The sequence below is a fragment of the Trichosurus vulpecula genome, chromosome 7, assembly GCF_011100635.1.
Source record: "Trichosurus vulpecula isolate mTriVul1 chromosome 7, mTriVul1.pri, whole genome shotgun sequence".
In the NCBI taxonomy this organism is placed as follows: domain Eukaryota; kingdom Metazoa; phylum Chordata; class Mammalia; order Diprotodontia; family Phalangeridae; genus Trichosurus; species Trichosurus vulpecula.
In genome coordinates this window covers 129,347,212-129,374,629 of record NC_050579.1, presented here as the reverse complement: position 1 = coordinate 129,374,629, position 27,418 = coordinate 129,347,212, and the positions used below count along the sequence as shown (strand labels likewise).

Below are 27,418 nucleotides of genomic sequence, written 5' to 3'. Positions count from 1 at the left end.
TGTAGAGAGAGAAGAACAAATGGACTAGAAAAGGGTCTTGTGTGATGAGCACACTTAATGTGATAGATGAAGATGATAATCCAGTAAAGGAGTCTTAGAAGAAGCAATTCTACAGGTAGAAGGAAAACCAATAGAAAGAAGCATCAATGATGCCAGTGAAAGAGAAATTGTAAGAAAGTGAAGAGGGTATAGTAACAGAGACCTAAGAAAGGAGACTCATTGGCCCTGGCAGGAAGAAGAAATGGGTAGGAATAGGCAGTACCTGTTACCATCCCAGAAGAATGAATTTGCAGTGATGTCAGTAATGCATGAATAAAGTAGTTCCCTTTTAGTATATCTTGGGCTCAGCCTGGCACTATATATGAATTGAATCTTTTATACTTAATTATATTTGTAAATGTTTCTTAATATTTCTATAATCTAGCATTTGGAAAATATGAAATGTTCTTAATGCATAATCACTTTAGTGGTCTGAATTGTTTTCCACAGAGCATTTTATAAATTAGTATAGTGCATCAAGTCTCTTCAAATTTCCAATAAAAACAGTGCAGTCAAAACCCAGTCTGAAACAAGAAAACACTATAAATCCCTTAATTTTTCTTTCTGTACAGGCCTTATAAAGGCTTATATGCATTTAGTTTTAAGACTATAATAGAGTTACTGGGCATAGTGGCATGAGCTTGTAATCCCTGCTATTTAGGAGGCTGAGGTTAGTGGGTTGTTAGAGCTCAGAAATTCTAAGCTGCAGTAGGCTTAGCCAATTGAGTGTGCATGCTAAATATAGCACCAAAATTGTGAGCACCTAGGAGCAGGGACCTACCACATTGCCTATGGAGAAACAAACCAGCCTGGGTCAGAAATGGAGCAGGTCATAGCTCTTGTGCCATTCAGTAGTGGGATCAGACCTGTGAGAGGTCGCCACATTGCAGGTTGGGTGAGATAGGGAAGCACAGTCTCAATAATAAAAAAAGAATATAATAATGCCATTTAAGAAAGATCTATCATTTTCTATCTTTTTTATACTGAATTTAAGTTCTTTCAAATAATTATCCACCATTCTTTGAATCATTGTAGATTTACTGAATTTGGAACCAGCTTCAAATAATGGAACTCATGGAAGTCTTAACCATCTCTTAAAGAAACCTGTTTACCTACCAGAGCATCCCAAAGAAGTAAGCCACCTGGCAAAATGCCCTTTCACAAAGAAAACAAGAGAGAACCTTGGCTGCTCATGTGACTCGGTAAGGAGGCTGAAGATACTCATTGTGTTGCAATTTTGCAATGCCTAGTACAATATAGAAGGCATTTGATGAACGTTGATGATGAGATGAAAATCTGCTGCTGTAGAAGACAATTCTTCTTTCTTGGAATGTTTGAGTATTTTTGTTTTAGTTTTTGGAGTTGACTTCCCTGTTTTGCACTCTGACTTTTGTGTTTTGTCAGTGGTTTACTCTAAGTTGATTAAGATGAGTCATTGTTGAACAGTGGAGTGTGTTGTATGGTCTACTATTATTGAAGGAGAGAAAGACAGAGACAGAAAGAGATGGAGACAAAAAGACAGAGATAGAGACAGAGATAGAGAGAAAAGGAGAACACGGGACCTTGAATTTAAATTGAGCATGATCTTTATTTTCTGTGCTGTCATTTATATCCTCTAAGTAGAGGGAGAACAAAGTGGGATAATTCTTTGGTGAAAAATTTAGCTTGACTATATTTACCTCCCACTACACATTTATGGTTAAGAGCCTGCATAGGTGATAAATTTGTGGTAGGACATTGCCAAACATATGGAATAATCATCCGTAAAGATATTTTGGAGGCTAGTTTTTCCTTCCTTCCTTTCTTGCTTCCTTTCTTACTTTCTTCCTTTCTTTCTTTCCTTCCTCCCTCCTTTCTTTTTTTCTTCCCTCCCTTCTTTCTTTTTCTTTCATTTTTTTCCTGTTAGTCTTTGGTCTGATTAAAATTATAGGAAAGTGGTGGGAATAGAGATGGCATGAAATGACTAGTTTTCAATTTATGCCTTTCCAGTGTTTTACTTATCCTAAAAATATAATGCTGAAATTTTTATGGAATTATGATCATTAGCAATAGAATTTTCCCACATAACATTTTCAACATTTCAAATTTTACACAGGATAAATATTAGTTAATTATAATGTCCAGTTCCTATATTAAAGACATAAACAATGATAATCTCACACATTCACATGAGTTCCTTTTTTAATTTTTCAAACATTTTAGGTTTCATCCACAATGGATTTTCAATCAGAGTTGAATATGACTACAGAAGAAGGTAAGACAGTCTTACTTTTATGTAAGCCAGAAGAAATGCAGAAGTGAATTTTTAGTTAGTGGCATAAGAAACATAGGAGTTTCTTGTAGAAAACTCCCAGAAAGGAGCTTCTACTGTTAGTGTACCTACCTGGTGAAACACAGAGATCTCTTTGTTTTAGACAGTCTAGACTGTTAGTCATAAAGGGGGCAGTAGTATTTATACTGGAAATAGTGAACGATATCATATTTTGTGGGAGCTGAATCACTCTTTATGACCACAAGGAAGATGTTTTGAAGGTTTGAGTGATACTTCATAATAGAGCCTCAGATGATGGTTTAACATTGCCATCAATAGCTTCTACTAAGGCTCCTATGTCCATGGCATGCTGTGCTAGGCACCAGGGGCCATGTTAAAGTGATTCAGTGCACCTAAAGTTGGGCTGATTAAATATCTGAATAAAAATTAGGAATAGTCAAATGATTTTTTTCAATTTTCATCTGTGCATTTGGTGTCATTTAGATGTAGCCTAAAATCATTAAGGCAGGAGCCCTTGCAAAATTTTGCAGAAGATTAGGGGCTATTGAATTCTCAACCCTGAACCTGACATGGTCTGAATTTTGTACACAGATTTGTTGCTTCAGTTTCTTTTTTCACATAGCTATGTTTTTCAGGAGATAATATTTTGATCAGAATAGTTATGTGGCCTATGTGGTTTGTCTTATATTCCTAATGAGCTAGATAATAAAATCAAGATCTAAAAAGATCTCAGAAATCTGACCAGAAATCTGGGCTGAATTTGGTTAGGTGAAAATTAGTAGGTATAAATAAACTTCAGAAGTTAATTGCATGAGTGCTGGATCAGTTAGATATAACTACGCAATGGTTCATGTGAAAAAGACACTGGGTTTTAGTAATAACAATAGCTCACATTTCTATAGCTCTTTAAAGTTTGCAAAGTTTGTTTCACAAATATTATCTCATTTAATTCTTGCAAGTATTATTGTATTTTGCAGGTGAGGAAAGTGAAACAGACAAGGGAAAGGGAAGAGAATAAGCATTTACATCACACTTACCATGTGCCAGCCACTGTGCTAAGTGCTTTTTACAAAAATCTCGTTAGATCCTCACAACAATTTTGAGAGGTAGATGCTATTATCTTCCCCATTTTACAGATGAGGAAACTGAGTCCAACAAAGGTTAGGCGACGTGCCCAGAGTCACACAGATAGTAAATGTCCGAGGACGGGTTTGAACTCATCTTCCTGACTTCAGGTTAAACATTATACTACTACCTAGCTGTGTTATATCATTTCAGTGAATAAGAATTTCAATGAGTCGACAGCATAACTTGGCACAATGAAATCAAAAATCTGAATTTGAAGTTAAGAAAATAGATGTAAGGTTAGCCTATATTAGGTATAAGGATTAGGACTGGACCTTTTATTTCATTGGCATAGGGAACTCCAAGACAAAGAAACTGTATGCTGATACTAATGCAGGCTGGCATGTTTTCTGTAACTTTAGTTGGAAAACTGCCTAGGACATAGAGTTTTAATGACTTCCTCAGGGTCCCATAGCCACTATGTTTCAAAATAGCCTGAATTAACAAAAGAAAAATCTTTTTCTAATACCTCATTGTGATGAGGAGATGAGAGTCATCTTAAAACCTATGTCGATGGAGTATAAAAACTAACGTGCCCTACCAAGCTAAAAAACAAAACCAAAACTGTAAGTTATAGTCCCAATGATATAAACTTTGGTCAGTTGTCCAAAGACCAGAAAGGCTAGTCACCAGAGATTCAGAGAGGCTAGTCACAGGGTGACACATATTTTTGTTTGTTTTGCTCACAAACATCCTCAAAGGTCATCTATTAAAGCCAGAAAGGGATTGCAGGATGCAATGTTAGATGGAATCCTCATGCAGACAAAATCAGGGATCCTTGAAGTATTGAAGAAATAGTGTCCAGGATGAGGGAAGTTATTATTCCCACATACTTTGCCTTGACTAGGCTATATCCAGAGTATTGTGTCTGGGTCTGAGAAAGGGCAGAAATAAGCTAGAGTGTGTCTGAAGGAGAATAATCGGGATGGTGAGGACTGGAAATCACTCCATATAAGGATTAGTTGAAGAAGTAGGAATGTTTAAAGAAGAGAGGAATTAGGATGATAGTATGACTGTCCAAGTTTTTGAAAGGCTGCTATATATTTGAAAGATTAAACTTGTTTTGCTTGTCCTCAGAGGGTAAAACTCTGAGATGAGTAGAAGAGTGTTTTTTGTCCCCATCTAAGGAAAAAGAAAAAAAAAAACTTTTAAGAGAGATGCCCGAAGGTAAAATCGACTTTCTCAATGGGTAGAGGAAGCTGAATCTGAATGAACCCTACAATAATTGGGGATGTCATCAAGGAGGTTTCTTCTCATTTGAAGGCTGGGTTAATCAACTTCTAAGATCTCCACCAAATCTAAGATCCTACAATACTTTAACTTTAGTTTCATAATTGCTAACCTATATGCTGTACAATTTGATTGTCCTAAAAACAAACAAGCCTGGTTCACTTTCAGAGGTTAAGGAATTCTCAGTCTAGAATAAATCAGAAATCTAGAAAGAATCACTAATAAAGACAATTGACACAACAATAATAGACCAAAGGACTTTAGGAAACGTCATAAACCCAATTTGAAGTGGTTTTAATCGGTCTCTGGATGCTAGAGAACTTGTGTTTTCCCAAACCTACAGTGGTTTTCTGTTGTTGTTTTCCCTTTGCTCACAGGAACAAGGTACAATGATCTCTCTCTCTCTTTTTCCCCTTTAAATCTTTTTTACTATTTACAAATAGATTTAGAGCATTAAGGCTGACTTCCAAATTGGGATAAACAGAGGCAAATACTAGATGAATGTAGGTGGGGAAAATATATCTTTCTTCCTGCTTTTGTAGATATGCTAAATGAATTAAGATAGTAACTTTGTCCTCTGGATTCTGTTTTATTTTCCTTCTCTTAAAATTTTAGAAAAGATGATCAAACGTAATATCCTGCCCTATGGAAGGCCTAGGGTACTCCAGAAGAACAGCACTTTTTGTCTTCTTTACCAACACCAGTTTGTAAATGCATATAGCCGTGACATCACAATGCCACTCTGGAGTTCCTACACCGTTGGCAAAAATGCAAGTATATGTGATTTTGGTGTACCTCTCCTCATAGACATTTTAAATGGTCATTATAGTAAGCAAAACAGTAAGCAAATAGCATTACAGTAAGCAAAATAGTAAGGAAGCATTTGTTCATGGTCAGCCTAGGTTTGTAACCAAAGACTTGTAATGGAAAAACTGGACTGAAACCAAGGAGACTTGGATTGTAGTCTCAGTGCCTCTCTCCACAGCCTGTGTGATTTTGGGCCAACTGAATAACTTCTCAGGGTCTTGGCTTCCCTGTCTAGAAAATGAAGAAGGAAGGGGAGATCTCTAAATGTGTCTCCTAATTCTAGCATTCTTTGAGACTAGACTTGGCTTTGCCTTTAACTAGTTCTATGACCTTATGAAAGTTATTTAACCTCAGCTTTCTCATTTCTCAAACTAGGTAGTTGGTTTAGATATATTTTCAAGGTTCCTTTTAGCTCTCATGTTCTATAATTTCCTTTTTACTGATTACTGCCTATAGAATCAGTTCAGTTTAGTCAGGGAAATTTTTTCATCTGCAAATGATCGCTAAGAATTTGCCTAGATTGTAACCTTTTCACTCATTTCTTCATTCAGCAATTAGTCATCAGAGTCTAGTATTTGGCTGTCACTTCACCATGTATATCTACTCAGTTGTTAAATAAAGCTGCTTCTACATCCTTAATGTCTCTTGCATCTCTATAGACCCTTCCCTTTACTTCTTTTGCAACCATCCTAGATCAAGTCTTTGTCTCTTCTTGTCTGGATTATTAACCTACTAACATGTCTTCCTATCTCCAGTCTGTCCCCTCTCCTGTCTGTCTTCCGTGCTACTATCCAATTAATCCTTTAAATTAATATATACTGCTGTGACTGTGCCACTCTGCATAAAAATCTTCAGGGAGCTGCTAATAAATTGACTAATAAATAAAATATATAACTCTGGACTTTACATTCAAGGCTCTTCCCAATCTGGAACAACTTTCCATTTGCGACACTATGTCATCCTTCTCATATTCTGTGTCACAGTTTAGATTGATGTTTTCCATTCTCATCCTGTCCTCTTCCATCTCTGTGTTGTACTTTCCCTCTCCATCACTAAATTAATTTGTAAACATTTATTAGTGCCTACTGTGTACCAGGTACTGTACTGAATGCTGGGGATACAAAAAGAGGAAAAAAGTCCCTGCCCCTAAGGAGCTTACAGCCTAATGGGGAGACAACCTGCAAACAAATATATACATATATATGTATGTGTGTATATATGTACATATACACACATATACAGGCTAAATAGGAAACAATTATCAGAGGGAATTAGGAGGAGTTGGGGGAAGGATTCTTGTAGAAGGTGGGATTTTAGTTGAGACTGAAAGGAAGCCAGGGAGGTCAGCAGTTAGAGCAAAGGAGGAAGAGCATTCCAGACATTGAGGATAGCCAGAGAGAATGCCCAGAGCTGAGAGATGGAGTGTCTTGTTCATGGAATCGCTGGAAGGCCAACTGTATTGAAGAATATGTATTGGGGGATAAGGTATAAAAAGACTGGAATGGCAAGAGGGGACTAGGTTACGAAAGGCTTTGAAGGTCAAACAAGAACAGAGCATTTTTGTATTTACTCCTGGAGGCAATAGAAAGTCATTGGAGTATAGTGTGTGTGTGTGTGTGTGTGTGTGTGTATTACATGACTGGATCTGCATTTTAGGGAAATAATTTTAGTGGTTGAATGAATTACATGACTGGATCTGCATTTTAGGGAAATCATTTTAGTGGTTGAATGGAGGAAGTATTGGAGTATGGGGAGCATCTGAGGCAGGCAGAGACACCAGAAAGCTGTTTCAAGTGGCAGTGTCAGAGGAGAGAAGGGGGCATATTTGAGAGATGGAGATCGGGAGACCTTGGTATCAGCTTGGATGTGGGGGTGAAAGATAGTGAACCAGGATGACTCCTAGGTTGTGAGATAAGACACTGGGTAGAGGTATTGCTTTTCACAGTTAAAGAAAAGGTAGGGATAGGGACAGTTTAGGTGGAAAGATAATGAGTTCTGTTTTGGACATATTGAATTTAACATGTCTACTAGACATCAGTTTTATGACGCCTGAAAGTTAATTGGCGATGTAAGATTGGAAGTCAGTAGAGAGATTGGGGCACAAAAAGTAGATTTGGGAAACGTCAGTTGTAGACACAGTAATTACATCCATGGGCACTGATGAGATCACCAAGTGAAGTAGTATAGAAGTTGAACAGAAGAGGGCCCAGGACAGAACCCTGAAGGACACATACAGTTAGAGGATGTGATCTGGAGGAGTATCTAGCAAAGGAGACAGAGAAGGAAAATTCAGAGAGGTAGGAAGAAAAACAGGAGAGAGTGGTTTCTTGAAGACCTAGAGAGAAGAGAGTATCGAGACAGAGAGATATCCATTTCTCAAAATCTCTCTCCTCCAGTTGTCAATTCAGACCTATCACTTTGTCCATGAAGCCTTTCTTGACTCCTCCCTGGTGAAAATAGCCTTTTCCTCCTCAAAGTCTCATAGTATTTTGCCTATATCTCTTCTTCAAGCTTATCTTATACCCCCATCTCCCAGCTCTAGAATGTAAGCTCCTTGAGAATGGAGTCATAATCACATTTATCATTGTTTATTTAATACCTAGTCAAATACCTTGAATGTAATCAGTACTTCACATCTCTTGAATTGAAGGGGAAGGCGATGAGCAAAATAATCATCAGAATTATTTCAGAAACTTGAATAAAGATGTCAGCCAACCTCATACCATAGGAACTGTGAATATTGCATGTCCAAACATAGAAACAAAGATATGTGGCAATATGTACTTTGTAGATAAATTATGCCTATTAGAAATAAATGCATGATTCTTACTTATCTCTATCATCTGGTATGTAGGCTACAGATTTCCTTTTAGTTCTTAGACTAAACCTGAAACACTTGGCAGTTTTGTAGAATCTTGCGTCACCTTGCAGGATACATTTTGTACCTTGACATGCTGTGAACATTTTTTCATTCCCTCTTTTGGTGGGATGGGATAGATAAATACCTTTGCTAGTTTTTGTTTCTACTTGATTTGGCCTTTTGTTCTGTAACCAAAGAAGTACAGCTTCATGGTTATCTATGCCCCTGAATTTTCCTTTCATTTGATGCATTTCGTTCCTGAAACTGGGGTCATGTTTAATTTCTCTTTGTTTACTCCAAGGGAGTCAAATCTTAAAAAAAAAAATTGGATAAGTACAGAATATAGTTTAATCTCTTTAAAAAACCAACATTTCTTCTTGTACCTTTACCCTTTAACCTCATAAACAATTACACAAATTTATGTCTTATGGAGGACCAGACCAAGAAGTCTACTGTCTTGATTTTATATTTCTTTTATACAGTTTATTTAAAATGTACATAGTATCTTCTATATGCAGGGGATTGAGCTAGACACTTGCCTCCAGCGGCTGTGGTGCCGAAATGGCCAGAGATGGCCAAATGCCAAGAAGAGTGAAGAGAAAAACACACAACATGGGCCAGGCAGGAGAGTGAAGAACAGCTCCCTTTATCACGTAGAGGAACAGGGCTTATATACCCTTTTAGGCAAGCAGAATCAACAAATCCACGTGCGATATATTTGCATAATGCATGACTTCCTCCTGCTTAGTTCCCCTTTTGTCATAAGCAATATTTTGTTAATAGCCCACAGATGGTATTTAGAACTGTGTGTGCCGTGGGGGTTTTGGAGAGAGCACATGTGTACCGAGGAGGCTTGAAGAGCCTTCATCCTGAGCAGCATGTGTATGCCGAGTTATCAGCCCAAGGGCAAGAACAGGCCTCTATCCTGTATCTTATCTCAGAATGGACTTTCTCAGAGCTGGCCCTCTGCAGAGATTAAATAAATAAGATATCACCCCTACCCTTCCTTATTCATGGATTTGTACATAGGATTCAGAACTGGAAAGGACTTTAAGGCTCATCTAATCCAGGGTTCTTAACTTTTTTTTTTTTTTGCCATGGACCCCTTTGGTAATCTTGGGATACCTATGGACCCCTGCTTAGAACGATATTTTTAAACGCAGAAAATGAAATATGTAGGCTAATAGAGGAAATTAATTATATTGAAATATAGTTATCAGTTTTTAAAAAGTTCACGGATTCCAGGTTATGAATCTTGATCTAGTCCAATCTTTCAATTTATAGACTAGGAAGCTGAGACTCAAGTACACAGAAGTTGTGAACAGCAGGGTCAGAATTTGAACCCAAACCTTCTGACTCTAAATAAACCCCCTTTTTCACTACCACACTGCTCCTTCCTATGGCTTCCTGTTATAATAACATTCACAGAGCACCTTTGTGGCTTTGTCTCCTGACCAATATGGGTCTAAATGAATATTTTATTTTGTTCATTAGGACAGTTTCTCTACAGAAGACTTTTCAAACTGTTTCTACCAGGATCATCGAATACCTCCAAGTCCCATCCTGAAGTGTTCATTTTATAAAAATAACCCAAAGCTAAGTTATGGATTCCTCTCCCCTCCACGTAAGCGTAGTTTAAAAATTCTTTTTTTAACTTTTTTTTAAATCCACACCATGTTATGATGTTGTTTGAGTCTGTTTGTTCAATAGTTGTTTGAATTGTCATTTTTGAAAATTTAATAAAATTTAATAAAAAATACTGTGATATGTAATAGCTAGGACAATGCTGATAGCATAGACATGATCATTTCCTCTGTTTTCTTGTGTAAAGATTAGGAGAAAGCTCAGGGTAGATCCTATATCTAGAGTGTAAAGGACCTGAGAGTTCATTTAATTCAACCCCCTCGTTCTAGTGATGAGGAAATGGTGGCCCAGGGAACTTAAGTTATTTGGCCAAGGTCAATAGCATTCAATATGGGATTTAAACCCAAGTTCTCTGACTATAGAGCCATTACTTTTTGTATTGTACCATGATGGCTCCATAGATGGTGGAAAGAAAGCGTAAGAGCTTTGAAAGGTTTAAAAATTTTTTTGTGCTTAAAAGGTGATTGTAAATGTCAGTAGCAAAAAGGTAAAGTAGTCTTCTTAGGAAAGAATCTGCATGCTTTTTCTTGACTTTATTTTTCTTTTTTTGTCTGTGTTTTCTTTCACAACATGACCAACATGGAAATACGTTTTGCATGATTGCACATGTATAACCTATATCAAATTACTTGCCTTCTCAATGAGGGAGGGGATGGAGGGAGGGAGGAAGAGAAAGTGGAAATCAAAAATTTTTTAAAGTGAATGTTAAAAATTGTTTTTACATGTAATTGGGGAAAAATAAAATCAAATTATAAAAAAGAAAAAGTCTAAAGTATATTGGTTTTCCATTAATGATATTACATCCTTCTGGCAGAGCATCTTTTAAGGAGTGCTAAATGTAAAAATTGCTAGCCTATTGGCTCTCATAGTTTGAGGCGACTCCCCACTACATTCACTTGAGTAACTATCTTGGCAGTTTTATTTGGATCATTTTTTATTTATTTGGATCATTTTATTATAAGTCTATTTATTGTAAGTCATATTTATTATAAGTCTATTATAAAATAGACTTAAGGTTTATTATTAGAATTCTATATGACAGCTTTGTGTAAGCATCGCAAGACCAACTTGTTGTCCATGTATTTTTTTTTCTGAATAATCAGTGTTATTCCATATCCAAAGGGTGAGTTTATTTGTATATGTCTCCTACTTCTCAATCAAGAAAGGACCTTAGTTTAGGGAGGGATGATTGTCAATATGATGAATTTGTTTGGATGATGCAACAAAGGAGTACTTTTTACTGATAAATATTGACAAGACTTCATAATTGGCACTTTAAAAAGTTTCTGCTTTTTCTGTCAATGCAGCAATGAGTTAATAGGGATACCTTAAAAAATTCTCGTTTGTGATTTTATTTTATCTTTTTGAAGGAATGTGACTAAACAAAATCCTTAAACATTGACTTTTCCCAAGATTTTATACTGTTCTGAAGAGACATTGTAGGTCTAGAATGATATTCCACTTAATCCCCCCCTTCCCAATCTCAAAGAAGATGAGCTTTCTAATATTATTAAAAAGAACTTTTTAATAAAATGCTTGTATTTTCTTTTTCTTATTTGCAGAACTTACTAAAGGCAGCAATAATAGACATCATGAAGCCCTGCTTACCAGTAACATAATACCAATGTACCAGAGTTTTCAAGGTAAAAATGACCTAGCATAAACTTTATTATTCGAATTCTTTTGTCATAGTGACAAATATAGCTTGTTTTACATGCTAGTTATATTCCTGAAAAACTTTGTTTTACACAGTAAGGGAACTTGAAGATTTATTGAACAAATTACAGAGGAATTATTCACTTTACAGATGTTTTGCCATGAAGATAATAATGTTACCTTTAGGTCATGTTTTATGGTTCCAAATAACTTTACACAATTCCCAGTTGACCCATTCAACAGCTCTGAGCAGCAGGTGGTACAGATATTTATCATCCTTATTTTACAGATGAGAAAATAGTCTCATTGAGGTTTTGACCACAATGTCTTGTAACTCTAATTTCTATGCTCAGTAAACCACATGCACAAACAAATACCCGGTGACAGCCACATACATGTGTATGCATGTATAGACACATATGCAATTATGTAATACACATAGAGCCATATGTACATATGACTTTTTTTAGTTGTTTCAGTCATGTCTGAATCTTTGTGACCATTTTTTTGGGGAGGAGGTTTCTTGGCAGAGATACTGGAGTGGTTTGCCATTTCCTTCTCCAGGTCATTTTACAGATGAGGAAACTGAGACAGAGTTAAGTGACTTGTCTAGGGTCACTCAGCTAGTAAGCATCTGAGGCCAGATATGAGCTCAGGTGTTCCTGACTCCAGGCTCAACTCTTTATCCACTGTGCCACCTAATGCCCATTTGTATGATTTATAGATGCCAGATTTGTTATTTTAAATTTACTATTTAAGTTTCTGCCACATTACATTATTTTAACTTGTTCTTTCCAAATAAATTTTTTTCCCTTCTTGGTTTAGTCATATGGAATTATCTCCATAATATCCTACTCCCAAGGTACGCTGGAGAAAGGAATGGAATCAATGTAGTCAGTGGTCCTGTGTTTGACTCAGATTACAATGGATTGTATGATAGTCCAGATATACGGAAACGGTAAGAACATGTTTCTTCTGCCATATCTATTTTATACTTTCTTAAATCAGCAACAACAATAACTAATAAGTGATTATTAAGTAATAATTAAGTATAAGTAAATACTGATTGCCAGTATTTTTAATTGTTTTCTAGAATGGTTGTACACTTTCTCAGGTCTACCAACCCTTTATGTACCTGTTTTCCCATAGCCCCTCCAAAATTTCTCATTTTACGTTTTTGTCATCTTTGCCACTCTGATGCAATGGAATCTTAGAATTGCTTTAATTCACATTTCTCTAATTAGTAATTGTTTGTTCATATCCTTATACCTTTTATCTATTTGGAAATGGCTGTTTTTCTTATAAATATTTTTCCTCTTTCAATTAATTGGGAATTATTATGCCATTCAGAAATCAAAGCTGAATGGGAAGAACATATTTAAAGCCATTAATAGGTATGCCATACCAGTTTTAATGTACACTTTTAGAATTTTAACAGATTGAAAAGTACCCTAATAAAGCTCATACAATATCAACCAAACATAGGGTCCATCATACTAAAGCCACTATGGGAAGCTGAATATATTCATTCTAGAAAGGAAGACCTTATTAAATCACTTGACTAACAGGTTAGAAATTTAGAGAAATGCTTTTGGAATAAGCACATATCACTTTGCTGAGCAAGAGTGAAAGGTGCTTACAAATACACACCACTGGATTTGCTCAGTGTAACTGAAAATGGCTTTACTCTCTGGAGCTTATTAAATGACTGAGATCCATGATTGTCATCAAAAGGTATTAATTCGGTATTAATTCATTCAACATCAATGTGTTAGCGGAGGAATATTGAACAAATGCTGAATCATGTGGATTTGTTTGTGGAAGCAAATGTGGCAGTGTTATTGTGGCAACTAAAAACTGGTTTATTGCCACCAGAAAATACATAAAGAACTACCTTAAGGAACTCGGATTTAGTGATTGATGTACTTTATTCAAGGAAATGGTAGAAATAGCCCAACACATCGTTATAGCCCAACAACCACCAAAAATTTAGTGCCTATTAAATACTTAACAGAACATAATCTGATAAGTTGAATTATATATCAGTAGTCTTTCATGGACCAACAAACAACAAACCCATACTTTAAAATGTCCTTGAGAACTCAGCTGATAAACTATTGGAACTGGACTGATTAACCCACATGGAACTGTTGCCCACAACAGCCAAGGGAATAAACATTGATTCATACAAATTTAAAAACAATGTTCTTAATAGCTGTCATCATTGAAAATACTCATAATCTCTAAGCTACATGGAATGAAAAGCTTACAAAATGCCAATACCTGACTAACCTGACTAAAGAGAACAAAATCATGTGGGAACAGGACGAGGTTTGCTATTGGGCTTGTACCAAGAATGCTTTCAAGTGAGCCACAGAAGATTAACTTATATCCCAATGTTAATCAACTACAAAGAGAAATTATTTTATCTCTGCAATACTCCACAGAACATTGATATAAAGGAATGATAGCAAAAAAATATTTTGTCATAGCACTGCTTTTATCTGTACCCCATCAAAAAAGATGAGGATAAGATAATATGTGTGTGCCTATGTATATGTGTGTATATATATGTATATGTATATTATGGTTTCCATATGACTTTATACTTATTATCTCCAATTTTCTAATAATAATAACTATCTAAAGCAGAATGGGCTGTCTTGGAAAATAGTGTGCTCTCCCTCATGTGTGTTCAGTCTGCTTGTTGCTAAGTCCAGAGATGGCAAGCATATGGGTGTTCACTGGGGAAAAAACTGAATGAGGCATTCTTTCTGGGTCTCTTACCTCCTAGAAGCTTAGTCTTAATTTTTGTTGTTTTTGTTTTAAAAGCAGAGAATTATAACTCTGCCATAACAAGAGACCCCTGAATACCACCACAATCTGATACTGGTACCTGAGTTGATTATTTGGCAGGGGCAGAGGTGTTCACCAAATTGAACCTTTAATGTATCTGTGTGTGTGTGAGAGTGTGTGTGTGTGTATTGTATGACCTAGCCTTGATATAGAAAAGCATAAACAGGAAAACAGCCTTCTAAACCTTCCCACATTTCTTTATTTCTTATAGTACAACAGCATTATATTACATTTATATGCCATAAGTTTTTCAGCTATTACCTAATTGATGGATACCTCCCCAGATCCTAATTCTTCATTATTACAAAAAGAGCTTATATATATCTATATCTATTTTTTCCTCTTTCCTACACATGGAGGCATAGACTTATTCATGGTCATATTGTTGGCTTAAAGGGTATACATAGTTTGGTAACTTTTTAGGCATTGTTCCAAATTGTTTTACAAAATTGCTAGACTAATTCAAAGTTCCAACAGTACATCAATGTGCTTATTTTCCTATAGTTCCTTTGACATTTGTCATTTTATGTTTTTGTCATATTTGACAGTCTGATGGGTGTGAGATGGTACCTCAGAGTTGCTTTAATTTGCCCTTCTCTAATTATTAATGATTTGGAGCATTTTTTAATATGGCTATAGACAGCTTGGAGTTCTTCCATTGAAAACTGCCTGTTTCTATCCTTCGACTACTTATCAGTCAAGGAATGTGCTTTGTGATCAGTTCCTATATTTTGGAAATAAGACTTTTAGCAAAGAAACTCACTGCAAAGATTTTTTGTTCCCCAATTAACTTTCATTTCTAATCTTAACTGTACTGATTTCTTTGTGCAAAAGCTTTTAAATTTTATGTATTTTATCCATCCTATTTCCATGTTTTTTCCCTTTCTTTGCTCCTTTCTCCCTTTTTATATAGAAGAATTGGGGCACAGAATGAAAATGTACTTGGCATCAATGCTCTGTGCTTGTTACAAACACCTTCCACTTCCTTGACCCTCTTCTTTCATCTTCACTCAGATCTCGATCACTGGTTATTAGCCTTTGTTTCTTTTAAACCTCTCTTCACAATTCCCCTTCTGAATTTAGAGTTTGTTTTGCTTATGACTCATTCCTCCTTGACTCTGCTTACTGTCTTATTCCCTCCTCTCCTCCTGTTTCCCTGTTGAGTTGTGTGTGTGTTTGTGTATGTTTGACCATGGTTTGACAGTTTAGATGAAAACAAAGTTCAAGTGATGCCTGTTCCCCTAACCTCTTCATTTGTATAGTGAGAGAAATGATTATTTTTCTATTATATTAATAACCAAATTAGGATTGAGTTGATTAATTATCCAGAAACTCTGTCTTGGGTTTTTCATTCATCTCAATGGACTTATTACTTGTGCCTCTCCCCTCCATTATGTGAGATAAGTACTCCCATTCCTTCCCTTTTATTCCTTAATGTATTTTTTCCCTGCCCCTTTTCCTTTTTTCTTTTAAGGTAACCAAAACATAACAAAAGTCACTTCCAATTTCTCTACTTTATTTTTTCAACAATTCGGCTAGCAGCTGCTGTGGGGAGGGTGTAAAACCAACAACAACTGGGTCACGGATTGCTGCAAGCCCAGGTTCTTTTCATCTGCCTTACTGAGGAAAACAACGTTAAGGGGTTAACAATCTCACTTTAATCCAGCATACAAATATCATTCACTCAGTTCAGGGGAAAAAGTCAGCACCTTGAACTTCAGAGCAAATATAAACAAATTACAAACATCAACAGACAGACCTTATCTGATTCAAATCCCAATTCATAGTTACCAGAGTTTAACCATGTCTGAACATCCAGGTTTACAAGCTGGAGGGCTTTTCACTACAGCTGTCCAGAGTCTGCACATCAGCGAGCCACCAAGAGTGAGCGCCCTAAGCAAATAGCTCTGTCTTCTCTTTTTATGCACTCTTTAGCCATCATCAAACGCTCTTACTATTGGCTCTGGAGTTAGCACCTCCCCCTAGGACCTTGAGGGCTTCATGCCCACATCAGTTTAGCACCTAATAGCTAGGGGTTTTGGGCCTACTTGGGAGCAGAAGATATAATCAGACCTCCCTTCATTGGCCCCACCTGGAGCCCTACCTTAGTTACCAATTCACACCCACATAGACTTAGCACCTAATAGGTATGGGTTTGGGCCTTGGGCTTAGCACCTAATAAGACTCAGTCAAATACACTGAATTAATCGAAGGAAACAAAGGCCAAATTCTTCAAGGGCACTTGGTTGAATAAGTGCCAAGAGTCTGTCTTGATCCCCAATACACTTATTTGACTCCTATGGATACTTATGACATTTCACATTTAGGGAATGCTTGTATAATCTCTTTTCTCTATATTCAAAGGCAAACATTCCATCCTCAGAAAGTCCCCCCCACCCTGCCCACCCCAATTATTTGTATTTACCTTTTTTCTGTTTTTGAAATATGATATCCAGGCTCCCTGTTCTTTTCTTATTCTTTTCTCCATTGCTCTCATTTCATTTATATTATCATTTAAAAAAATTATTTCATTTCTTTGAGGAATTCTAATCAATCTTCTGTGTGAGCCGCATTTTTTATTGAAGTTTTGCATGTAAGTTTTTTAGAATTATTATCCTCTTTGGAGTTGTTCCAGCAATCCATCCTGGGCACCCTGATTTTGCTGGTCAATATAGGAGAAAGAGGGTCCAAGTCTGCAATCTTGGCCAAGTCTTGTAATTTTCTGGGATTCACACCCTGTGCTTGTGACATGGTCAAGAATTGAGTACTGTTCATTCTGGCTTGTGGGTCCAATCACTTTGTCTCTGGAGCCTGGATACTAACTCGGTGATCCTGGTTCACCACTGTTCCATAGTTCCTACCCTGGTCTCTCACCTTAATCTGAAAGTGTACCCCTAAATTCTTGCTTATACCTACAAATTGCAGGCAGACAAGAAGAATATAGTCTGTGAAATCCTTTACTAAAGAAGCAATTTCAATATCTAGTAGACAGGCCTGGACATGGGTCTAAGGAAAGAATGTGGGAGACTGTTTACTTCATGCATCTCTCACAACTTATAGATGCTTTCCATCAACACTGCTCTGCCAAATAACATCATGGAAATCTGGAGAGGAATTTTGGGGAATATAGATCCTACAGCATCATCACTGGCATATCAGGGCTAGGAGGCAGTGAGAAAGAAGACCTGTAGAAAAGAACAAGACCGCAAATAAGAAGATTGTATAAGACAAACTGTCATTTTATTTACACTTTTGTTGATTCATGTGTCTTAGGTCATGTGGCCTTCCCTAGCTTGAAACCTCTGTTGTGTTCCTACTTGCTGCCTTGTTCTTTGGACTTTGGTCTTCTGGCTCCTGACTTGACCTGGCTTCTGGTTTATCTTCTATGGTGCTTCCTCTCCTTTTTTCATGAGAGGACTTCACCCTTAGGCCCAGTGATAATTCTAATCACTAGCATATGTAGTCCCCTCCCTATAATCCAACAGTATCAGAGGTCATGATGACAGTAAAAGAAGGTTCAGAAAGAGAGGTATTGAAAGGTGAAATTCTATAATTAGGGAAATTTTAAAGTCTAGTAGATTTTTCATTATGCTAGACTAACTTTTAAAGTAAGGAGGTGATTTATTTTCCAGATATTCACTCCTACCTTTTATTGTTTTCTTTCAAGACAAGCACATATTTTTCTTTAATTTCAGATGATAACTCATGAAGTATACTAGAAAGTAAATGGTATTAAATATAAATTTGGAAGTGCTGAATTTTTAGCTTAAGAAAGTCATGAGAATTACTTCCGAGTGAAAACAAATTGTAATCCTGAGACTGGGCAAAAATTATTTTTAAAAAATCACAATAGATATATGTAAATGACAAATGAAATCTGTTTGAACTAATGATTATGATAGAAATCTGAAAATAAAGCTCTTTATCTTAATATTAAAAAAAAGTAAGGAGCAAAATCAGTAAGAATTTTCAGCATGAAGTTTTGATGGGAAAAAAGAGGAAAGAGGGAATGGGTAAATAAAAATAAAGGAAATTGATTAACAGTAATTTTTTTTTTTGCATGGCTATGCGTATGTGTAATGGGCTTTGTTGTTTATGCTTTCTCAGTAGGTGGGGGAGGGGAAAGAGGAGGAAAAAAATTTGGAACTGGAAATAAATTAAAATTGAATTAAATGAAAGAACTGTGATCTTGGGCATAAAGACTTTTATGAGGTATAAATAGTAGGGATAAGAAAAGGGAATAAATATTTAAGTGCTTTGTTTCTTTTGCTTTATCTGGTAGTGGGGAAATAAGAGTATAAATTTACATAGGCTATAAGTACTTTTTATAGCAATCTATGAGTAGCAAATAAAATTATAGTTATGGAAGTGTACTGAGAAGTATAAAATCCAATGTAAATAGAAAGACTTTGTTTAGTATTATTTATCTTGACTGAATAGAAAATAAAAGGAAATTAGATGTTTTAAATTGAAACCAAAAGGAATGAGAGCCAGGAAGATTTGGATCAAAGTCTCACCTCTGACACATACTGGCTGTCCAACTTGGGGTAAGTCACCCAACCTCTCAGTGCTCTAGACAATTTTCTAAGACTAAGTGTTAGAGAAGGTGTTACTTGTATTGGTACATTTGATTATAGTACATTCATTTTCTCTTCTGCCAAGAAGGACAAAATTTCCTTATTTTCCATTTTTGTTTTCTGTTAAGCAGGCTTTATGACTTTGGCTTGAATCCCAACGTTTCTGTTCTACTAGAGAGTGCATTTCATGTGTCTCTGAGTCTGGCCTTAATTTTTCATTTTAAAAAATTAATTCCTCATTAAAAACTTAAAAACAATCATGAACTTTTAGGTACATAAGGAAGAAAAAAGAGAATTGCTTATGAAACCATGTCTTTTTTTTTTCTTGGAGGGGGAAAGCAGGGCAATTGAGGTTAAGTGACTTGTCCATGGTCACACAGCTACTAAGTGTGTCAAGTGTCTGAGGCTGGATTTGAACTCAGGTCCTCCTGACTCCAGGGCTGGTGCTCTACTCACTGTGCCACTTAGCTGCCCCCAAACCATGTCTTTTCTATAGAGGCCAGGTTGCACTTTGTGTGAGTGTTCTGAACACACATAGCTGGATTTTAGTATTCTTGGAATTTTATGATTAAAAAATGAAATTCACTTGCGTTTCTCAAACCACCTTTGGCTGGAGTACATAGAGTGTGTGGCTTTTTCTCATGGAGCTTTCCTTCTTAGTCTAGAAATGTCTTCTATAATACCCCACCAAGTGTTCAACTGGCCTGTGCTTGCATGTTTGCAGACACCTCTCATGTATGAAGTTCTTTCTTCATAAGTTTAGGTATGCTTTTGGTGACTTAGAATATTTCTATTAGATTGTTTCAGCTTGTGCTTTATCTTGGTGCATGGTAGCTCTAGGTGAAATGGAAAGGGATTTTTTTTCCTAGGTTCCACAGATATATTCTATGTCTATAGGTTGATAGATTTTGTGGTTTAATCTATGTGGATACTCCTTCCCATGAGACAGATCACAGATCACCCCTTCCCACCCATCCTGTGTGTCTTTATTATTTCTTACAAATCTGCCCCAAAGGGTCAGCCCAATATGCTGAGAGCCTTCTTCCATATTTCTTGATGTCACCTGGATGTTACTGCCAATATAATCTGAAGATTTTTTATTATCTACAAACATATGATAGTCAATGTAGCATATATAAGCATATATATTCTCTGTACAAGTATATAGAGATTAAAATCCTTTAGATTATGTTGATTTAGACCATCTGCTAATCATATTTTTCTTGTTGTTATGGCATAGCACTTTCAGTCAGTCACCAGGCATATATTAAGCAACTATTATATGCCAGGCTCTGTGCTAAGCACTAGGGATACAAATCTGACTAGAAACTCAGCTCCTGCCTTCAAGGAGATTATATTTTAATGGGAAACTACACCATATAAAAGAAAGCTGAAAAGGCAGGTATGGTGGAGGTGCAGATGAGGGTACCCAACTTGGGAGCATAGTACAGGAAATCTTGAATGCAGCCTGAAGAGGAATGAAACTTCGGTTTGCCTGTATAGCCTACTTACATGGAAGTTCTGGAGGGAGCCATAGGAGTGAGTAGAGTACTTCCAGGGTCTGAACTCTGGAACTGGAGTGAGCTTCAGGATGAAGAGCTGGAGCCTAGTAGAAGAAAGAAGTCCCGAATAAAACTTGGACAGGAATGAGAGGATATATCATATTGGAAAATTGTTACTTTTTTTTTTATAAAGGTGGTCAAAATGGCTCATATACTTCAGCATATGAGTTTAGATATATTTTACAACTATACTCCACTGAACTCAAACATAATAATAAAGACGAATATATTATTTCTCTCCTAAGGGAATACAGATTTATCTATTTTTTTATTTTTATGCAGAAACAGCAAACGCATCAATAATCAAGAAGTCCTGATACCCACTCACTACTTCATTGTTCTAACAAGTTGTAAAAATAAAACCCAGACTCCCTGGCGGTGTGAGAATTCTTTAGAGACCCTCGCTTTTATTGTTCCTCACAGGGCAGACAACAGTGAAAGTTGTACTGTAAGTATACTTGCTTGCTTAAATATTGCATATGAATAATTATATACAACCCTGAGCTTAGGTTATCACTGTAGAAGGAAGTAATAGGTAATTTTTGATTATTATTTACAGACAGCTAGGAAATTATCCACACATATCATCCCAAGTTCAAGGTACAAAAATGAGACTTTAATGTGCAAAATTCAGTAAGTAGGATGGCTTAAATATTGAATCTCACAAGCCCTTGAAGTATGTGCTTACCCTTTTAAAATATTTATTTTTTATTTCAACATTGTCAGAATGTCAACTAATCATAATTTTAAAATTACACCGTACATGAATTTTCTTTTTGTCCGATTCTTATAAAATGTAGCTTGTTGTTCTACTTCCTTGTTCTCTTGGTTGAGTATTTGAAACTTTGTATGTGTGTCATCTTCCTTTTTAAATGCTAAATCTGAATAATTTATATCTTACCTATTCTTAGACTTGAAATGGTACTTTAGAATCTTTCTATCCCAACTCCTTCCCAGTGTAGGAATATCTTCTATAATACTCTGCCACATATTCGTCTGACCTATGCCTTGATATTTGCATCAAAGAGTAAAGGAGGGGGAAATCCCAATTTAAATAGCTCTAGTTTCTGATGAGATGGATAGATAATGTCACGAAAGCAATGAACATGAACTTGGACAGACTTTTGGAGGACTGAGTTACCTGGAGTTCTATGTTTCCTGGGGTCACAAAGAGTCAAACACAACAGAATGACTAAATGACAACCACAATTTATGAAGTTCTTCCTTATATTGAGTCTAATTCTGCTTCCCTGTGACCCACTAATTCTAGTTCTGAAGTCTGGAACCATAAAGAGACTGCTGTCTCATGGCTCTTTATATGACATCTGCATCCAGCAACAGCTGTATAGTGTACAGAGAGTGTACGAGTCTGTAATAGGTGTCTTTTGTATAACTTTATGGATTTTATGATCCACTCTCCTGATGACCACTAAGTAGGTACCTTCCCTTTCTAGAATTCTTTATGGGGCTATATTCAAACTGCTGTACTGTGCCAGTCTCTGTCATCTGTTCCCATTTCTATCGCTATTGCTGCTTCTCACTAAGTTGCCTGACTTTGTTTTGATGCTGCTGCTACTGCTATGATGATAATAGATAACTTTATATAGCACCTACTGTGTGCCAGGCACTGTGCTTTAAAAATGTTGCCTGATTTGGTCCTTACAACAATCTTGGGAGATAGGTGTTATTATTATCTGCATTTTACAGTAAAGAAATTGAGGTGTTAAGTAACCTGTCCAGGGTCACACAACTAGTAAGTATCTGAGCCCAGATTTTGAACTCATGTCTTCCTGATTCCAAACCTAGAGACTCTCTCTACTGTGTCACCTAGCTGTTCTAACTAGGTGAAGTCTCACCTTGTTCATGGACCTAATGAAGATAATAAGTATATATATTATATATATGTATATATATGCACACACATTATATTTATATACAAATATAAAACATGTATGTCTGTATTTACACATGTACATAAATATGTGTATATGGACACGCACATACTATATATAAATAAAATGTATATGTACACCCAGTTATATGTATGTGGGGACACATTTTTACATATACATACTCGCTTTTTATTTATATGTATATGTTTTTATGTTTACTGGGTTCTCTAGTAGAGTGTAAACTCATCAAGAGTAGGGCTTGTTTCATTATTTGTACCTGTATATCCAGCATCTAGCTTAGTGCCTGGTGCATTGGATTAATAATTACTTTTTGATTGATTGAACTGTTAGAAAACTATTGCAGTATTCCAGGTAAATACTAATGAAGGCCTCTACTCTACTGGGGTGGTATCAGTGGGCAAAAAGGTATTTTAGAAGTGGCAGAACTTTACTAATTGGATAAGCAAAATAAGTAAATTTACTAATTTCCTTTTATCCAATTAGTAAAGTTCTGCCACTTTAAAACAAAAGATAAGAAAAAGGGAAACATCAGAGACAAAATCCAAGCTTCAAACATGGGAGATTAGATGATTCTATGGAAAGTAAGAGTGAGGTCAGAAGTCAAAAGGAAGAACAAATTTAGGGTAGAGAAACTTGTATGGGCAGAGTTCAAATCTTATGCTGGTACCCCAAAGAAAGAGGGGAAAGATTTGTAAGTGCAAAAATGTTTAGTAGTATTTTTTTTTTTTTGTAACAAAGAACTGGAAAGTAGGCACCTATCAGTTGGAGAATAACTGACAAATTATGGCATAGGAGAATGATGGAATGTTAGTGCCACTTAAAAATAAAAAAATCAGGTTATAGATATACACACATGTATTTATATATGCGTATATCATATGTACATACATATTTATACATATATGCAGGATGAGGTAGAAAACTAGATTATAAAGAGTTGAGGAGAAGTGTAGAAAACAATTTTCAAGGAGTTTGGCTGAGAAATAGAGATTTAGGATGAAAATTTGAGGAAATGATAGGCTCCATTGAAGTTTTTTTTTTTAAGTATAGAGGAGAGATTTCCAATTTCTTCTTTCCTCTCTCCAGTCAAGCCTCATATTACTCTAAGACTTATTTTTCTTATGCAAAGTCTGGTTATGATTCTCCTTTGCTCAAAACCCTTCAATGGATGGATGCCTATTGCTTAATGAATAGTTGGTCTGGAAATCTGGGTCCTTGACAATCCTATATTTTCCAGCTTTCATCTCAGGCCTTTTTCCTTCATATGCTCTCCACTTAGGCCACATTGCCTACTTACTATCCTTCAAGCATATGCCAATGTTCACCCTGATCTCTATTCCTGGAAAGCCCCATCTTCTCACCTCCACTTTTGGAATTCTTAATCTTCTTTTAAATGTAGAGGATTCCTGATTTTGGAATTCTCTGCATGGGAACTTGCACCACCAATGAAAGGAAGCCATCTATGACTTAGGAGATAAGTTTTAGGGATTTGTCTGTTACACAGAGCTGAGATGACTTGTCTAGGGTCACATGGTTAGTATCATAGATGACATTTGAACTTAAATTTTATTAACTCCAGTCCCAGAACTCTACTCACTGTACTGTCATCCTTTAAAGCCCAAATCAAATGCTACCTCCTACATTTTCTTTGATCCTCCCCTTTTATCCCCCAAGTCAACAATGATTTTTCTTCCCTTAGACCTCACATAGCATTTTTGAAATCTCCCTTCTGATGCTTCATTTTGTGCTATAGCTATTTGTCTGTATGTATCTTATACCACAAGTACTCTGAGTTCAGGAACCATGTCATATATAAATCTTGTATTTCTCCCATTGATAAGCAGAGGACTAATGCCACAATAAGCATTTTAGAGGTTAGAATCGTAAGATCCTAAAGTGAGGAGGGTCTTTAGAAGTCATAAGATCTAGAAATAAGGGACCTCTACTCTTACACTTTCATTTTACAGATAAAGAAACTGAGGCCCAGTGAGGTTAAGTTACTTATCCAAGGTAACAAATCATCCAATCCAATCCCTCAATCAGGACAATTACCATTTATTAGCAATAATTTGCTAACAAATGTTCGTTGTATTTGAGTTGGATTTATTCTGTGTGTCCTGTTTGTCATCCTTTTTATACATCAATCAATCAACATTTTACCAAATGCTGCCTGTGTGAAATATGCATGCTGTATATTAGATTGTCACCTTCTTAAGGGCAAAGGACAATGCTAAATCGATTTTAAGACCACAGGAACATAGATTTAGAGCTAGAAGAAACCTTCTAAGTCACCTAGTACAAACCCCTCAATTTACAGTGGGAAAAACTGAGGCCCAGAGAGATTTGTCTAAGGTCACACAAGGAATAAGTAGCAGAATCAGGATTTGAACCCAGTTCCTCTAACTCCATATCTAAGACTCTTTCCTCTGCTTCACACTGCCTCCTAGAAACTTCCCTTTTAACGCTGTGGAAGCATAGGTGCTTGAGAGTTAGTCACACCAAATGATAAGATGGAGTGCTCTACAAGTGTGTTGGTTTTTTTTTTGAGGGGGGAAGGTAAGCCAATTGGGGATTAAGTGACTTGCCCAAGGTCACATAGCTATTGAGTGTCAAGTGTCTGAGATCACATTCGAACTCCGGTCCTCCTGACTCTAGGGCTGGTGCTCTATTCACTGTACCACCTAGCTGCCCCTACAAGTGTGTTTTATTTGCACCATTCTTCTGGTTCTCCTTTGATTCTTTATTTGCTTCAACAGCGTGGAAAGCAGGAATCCTTGTGGGTGGAAGAGCTGCTGAGGCTTCATAGAGCCCGGGTCACTGATGTCGAACTTATCACAGGACTAAGCTTCTATCAAGACAGAAAAGAGGCAGTCTCAGACATTTTAAAGCTGAAAACATATTTGCCAACATTTAATCAAGAAGACTGATTTTTTTTCCTGCCATGTTTCTTTGTGAGAGGACTTTAAATTTGAAAGAAAAAAAAGGGTTCAATAGTGTTCTCTTCCCAGTGTCATATATTAGCATGTTGATTGGAAACATTCAGCCAAAAGCAGAATTGGGAATTGTCCATGTGACACTCGTATCTCAGGGAAACTTGCTGGACTAAGCACAACATTAGGAGGGAGCTCCTAATGTCTTACACATATATGGATATGTAAGAATGGCATGCGTTGTTCCAGTGCTGGGGACAAAGTCAAAGATGATGTAGAACTGCTTTTCCACTTCTCTTTGTCCTGGGAGGAGAAGAGCAAGTAAATTAAAAAATCTTCTGGAAGTCAGATTTTTATTTTTATTTTTCATGATTAATGTATTCACATAAAGTCTGTGGAAACAAGGCTAAAGAGTGGTTCTTTGACATTCCACATTGCATTAGCATTTTAACAAAAGTTAAAAAGGTTACATTATATCAATTTTAACTTGGGGGCTTCTTTATTTTTTAATTGTATAAAGTAAATAGGAGCAAAAAAAAAGTTACTCATGCAATTACTACAAAAACAGAAATGCAAATTTTGGGAGTCAGCTTATTAGAGTAGAGAGAGGACTGATCCTGGAGTCAGAAATCAATCCAGCAGAAAGACTAAGGTTCAGGTCCTTCCTCTGACACATCTTAGCTATGTGACCATGGCTAAGTCATTTAACTTTGCAGTGCCCTGGGCAACTCTCTAAGACTGAATTCCAGACAAAATGCCGACATACACTACTAATAGAAGAAGTTTCCTCACCAGGATATCCCCACACTTGTCAAATCATGAGGACCCCTCTAAACTCAATAAATCCCATGTGGTCCTTCTTCAGTTTGAACAATTTTAATAAGTTACTGTTTGTGGAAAGACCTTCAGCTGGATCATGCCTCTTTATTGTAAAAGTTTATTGTGGAGTCAATTAACTTCCTATCTTTGATTTGTTCAAAGAGGAACCCATTTATCAGCTAGTTCAGGGCTACTGAACTGAGACATTGGAAAGAAAAATTCCTTCTATGTTCTAAGTGATCATTTCAAACTGTAATATGAGCCAGCATCATTAGGTTACATCAAATTTCACTGAAGCACACACAGAACTCCCCAGTAAGGACAATCAGGTTTGTGTAGTTAACCTATTCTAGCCATATCAGGTAAGGAAAAGCAGGCAGAAACCTTAGTGGTTGGAAATGTACTTGTGTAGCTCTGAAGAGTTCAGTTGGCTTATTATAGCTACTGAATTTTTTTTTTGGTACACAATATTGGCACTACTATCTCCACCATTTGTAGCTGTGAGTGGTTGTGCCAGTAATGGTGATGGGTCTCGAGATACTATCCCCATCTCTCTCAAGCTCCCTGTGGAACAAGAGAGAATACAATGAGCATGATTTTCTCAGGACTTAAGCTATATTTCCCAGTCCCAAATGAGAAACCTTTGGAAGCTGTACTACCTTTTGGGACACCTAGCATATTACTTAGTCATTCTTTTAGTCCACCATATATTTTTATATTCTCATTCTTTGATGTGGCCTGTTGACAGATGGCCACAAAGAATCCACGTGGCTCTCAAAGGTAATCAGTCTGTGACTTGACAATAGCTTAGTTACTTGGAGAATCTGGCTCATTTACTTTTATTTATTCTTTAAAAGAACACACATACATGCATGACTTCACTCAACTATTGTGAAGTCTATTACAAAAGCTTAGCTAAGTCTATAGATCTCTTTAACAATGTGCTATCATGTCACTGGGATGCCAGGATGGCTTGTCCCCCATACATGTAGCTTCTCCTCACACTACCATTTTCTGCTACTGGCATTTTTCAATAGTGTCAAACAGACCAATTTGTTATAATGTGTCACTATTTTGTTCTTCCTGATTTGTAATATCAAATTCATTTTTTTAAAAAATAAATTTATA

General features: G+C 36.4%; 1 protein-coding gene across 1 annotated transcript in view; it reads left to right on the top strand.

Annotated features, from left to right (window-relative positions):
• Positions 1 to 25,876, top strand: part of ENPP1 (ectonucleotide pyrophosphatase/phosphodiesterase 1) — a 98,145-nt gene extending 72,269 nt beyond the window's left edge. Inside the window, exons 18-25 of the mRNA XM_036766969.1 lie at positions 1,075 to 1,241; positions 2,242 to 2,293; positions 5,282 to 5,436; positions 9,828 to 9,957; positions 11,540 to 11,620; positions 12,459 to 12,591; positions 20,911 to 21,076; positions 25,298 to 25,876. Of these exons, the coding sequence (XP_036622864.1) occupies positions 1,075 to 1,241; positions 2,242 to 2,293; positions 5,282 to 5,436; positions 9,828 to 9,957; positions 11,540 to 11,620; positions 12,459 to 12,591; positions 20,911 to 21,076; positions 25,298 to 25,468 (1,055 nt within the window). The 3' untranslated portion in view covers positions 25,469 to 25,876. The remainder of the gene's footprint in view (positions 1 to 1,074; positions 1,242 to 2,241; positions 2,294 to 5,281; positions 5,437 to 9,827; positions 9,958 to 11,539; positions 11,621 to 12,458; positions 12,592 to 20,910; positions 21,077 to 25,297) is intronic.
• Positions 25,877 to 27,418: the final 1,542 nt, after the last annotated feature.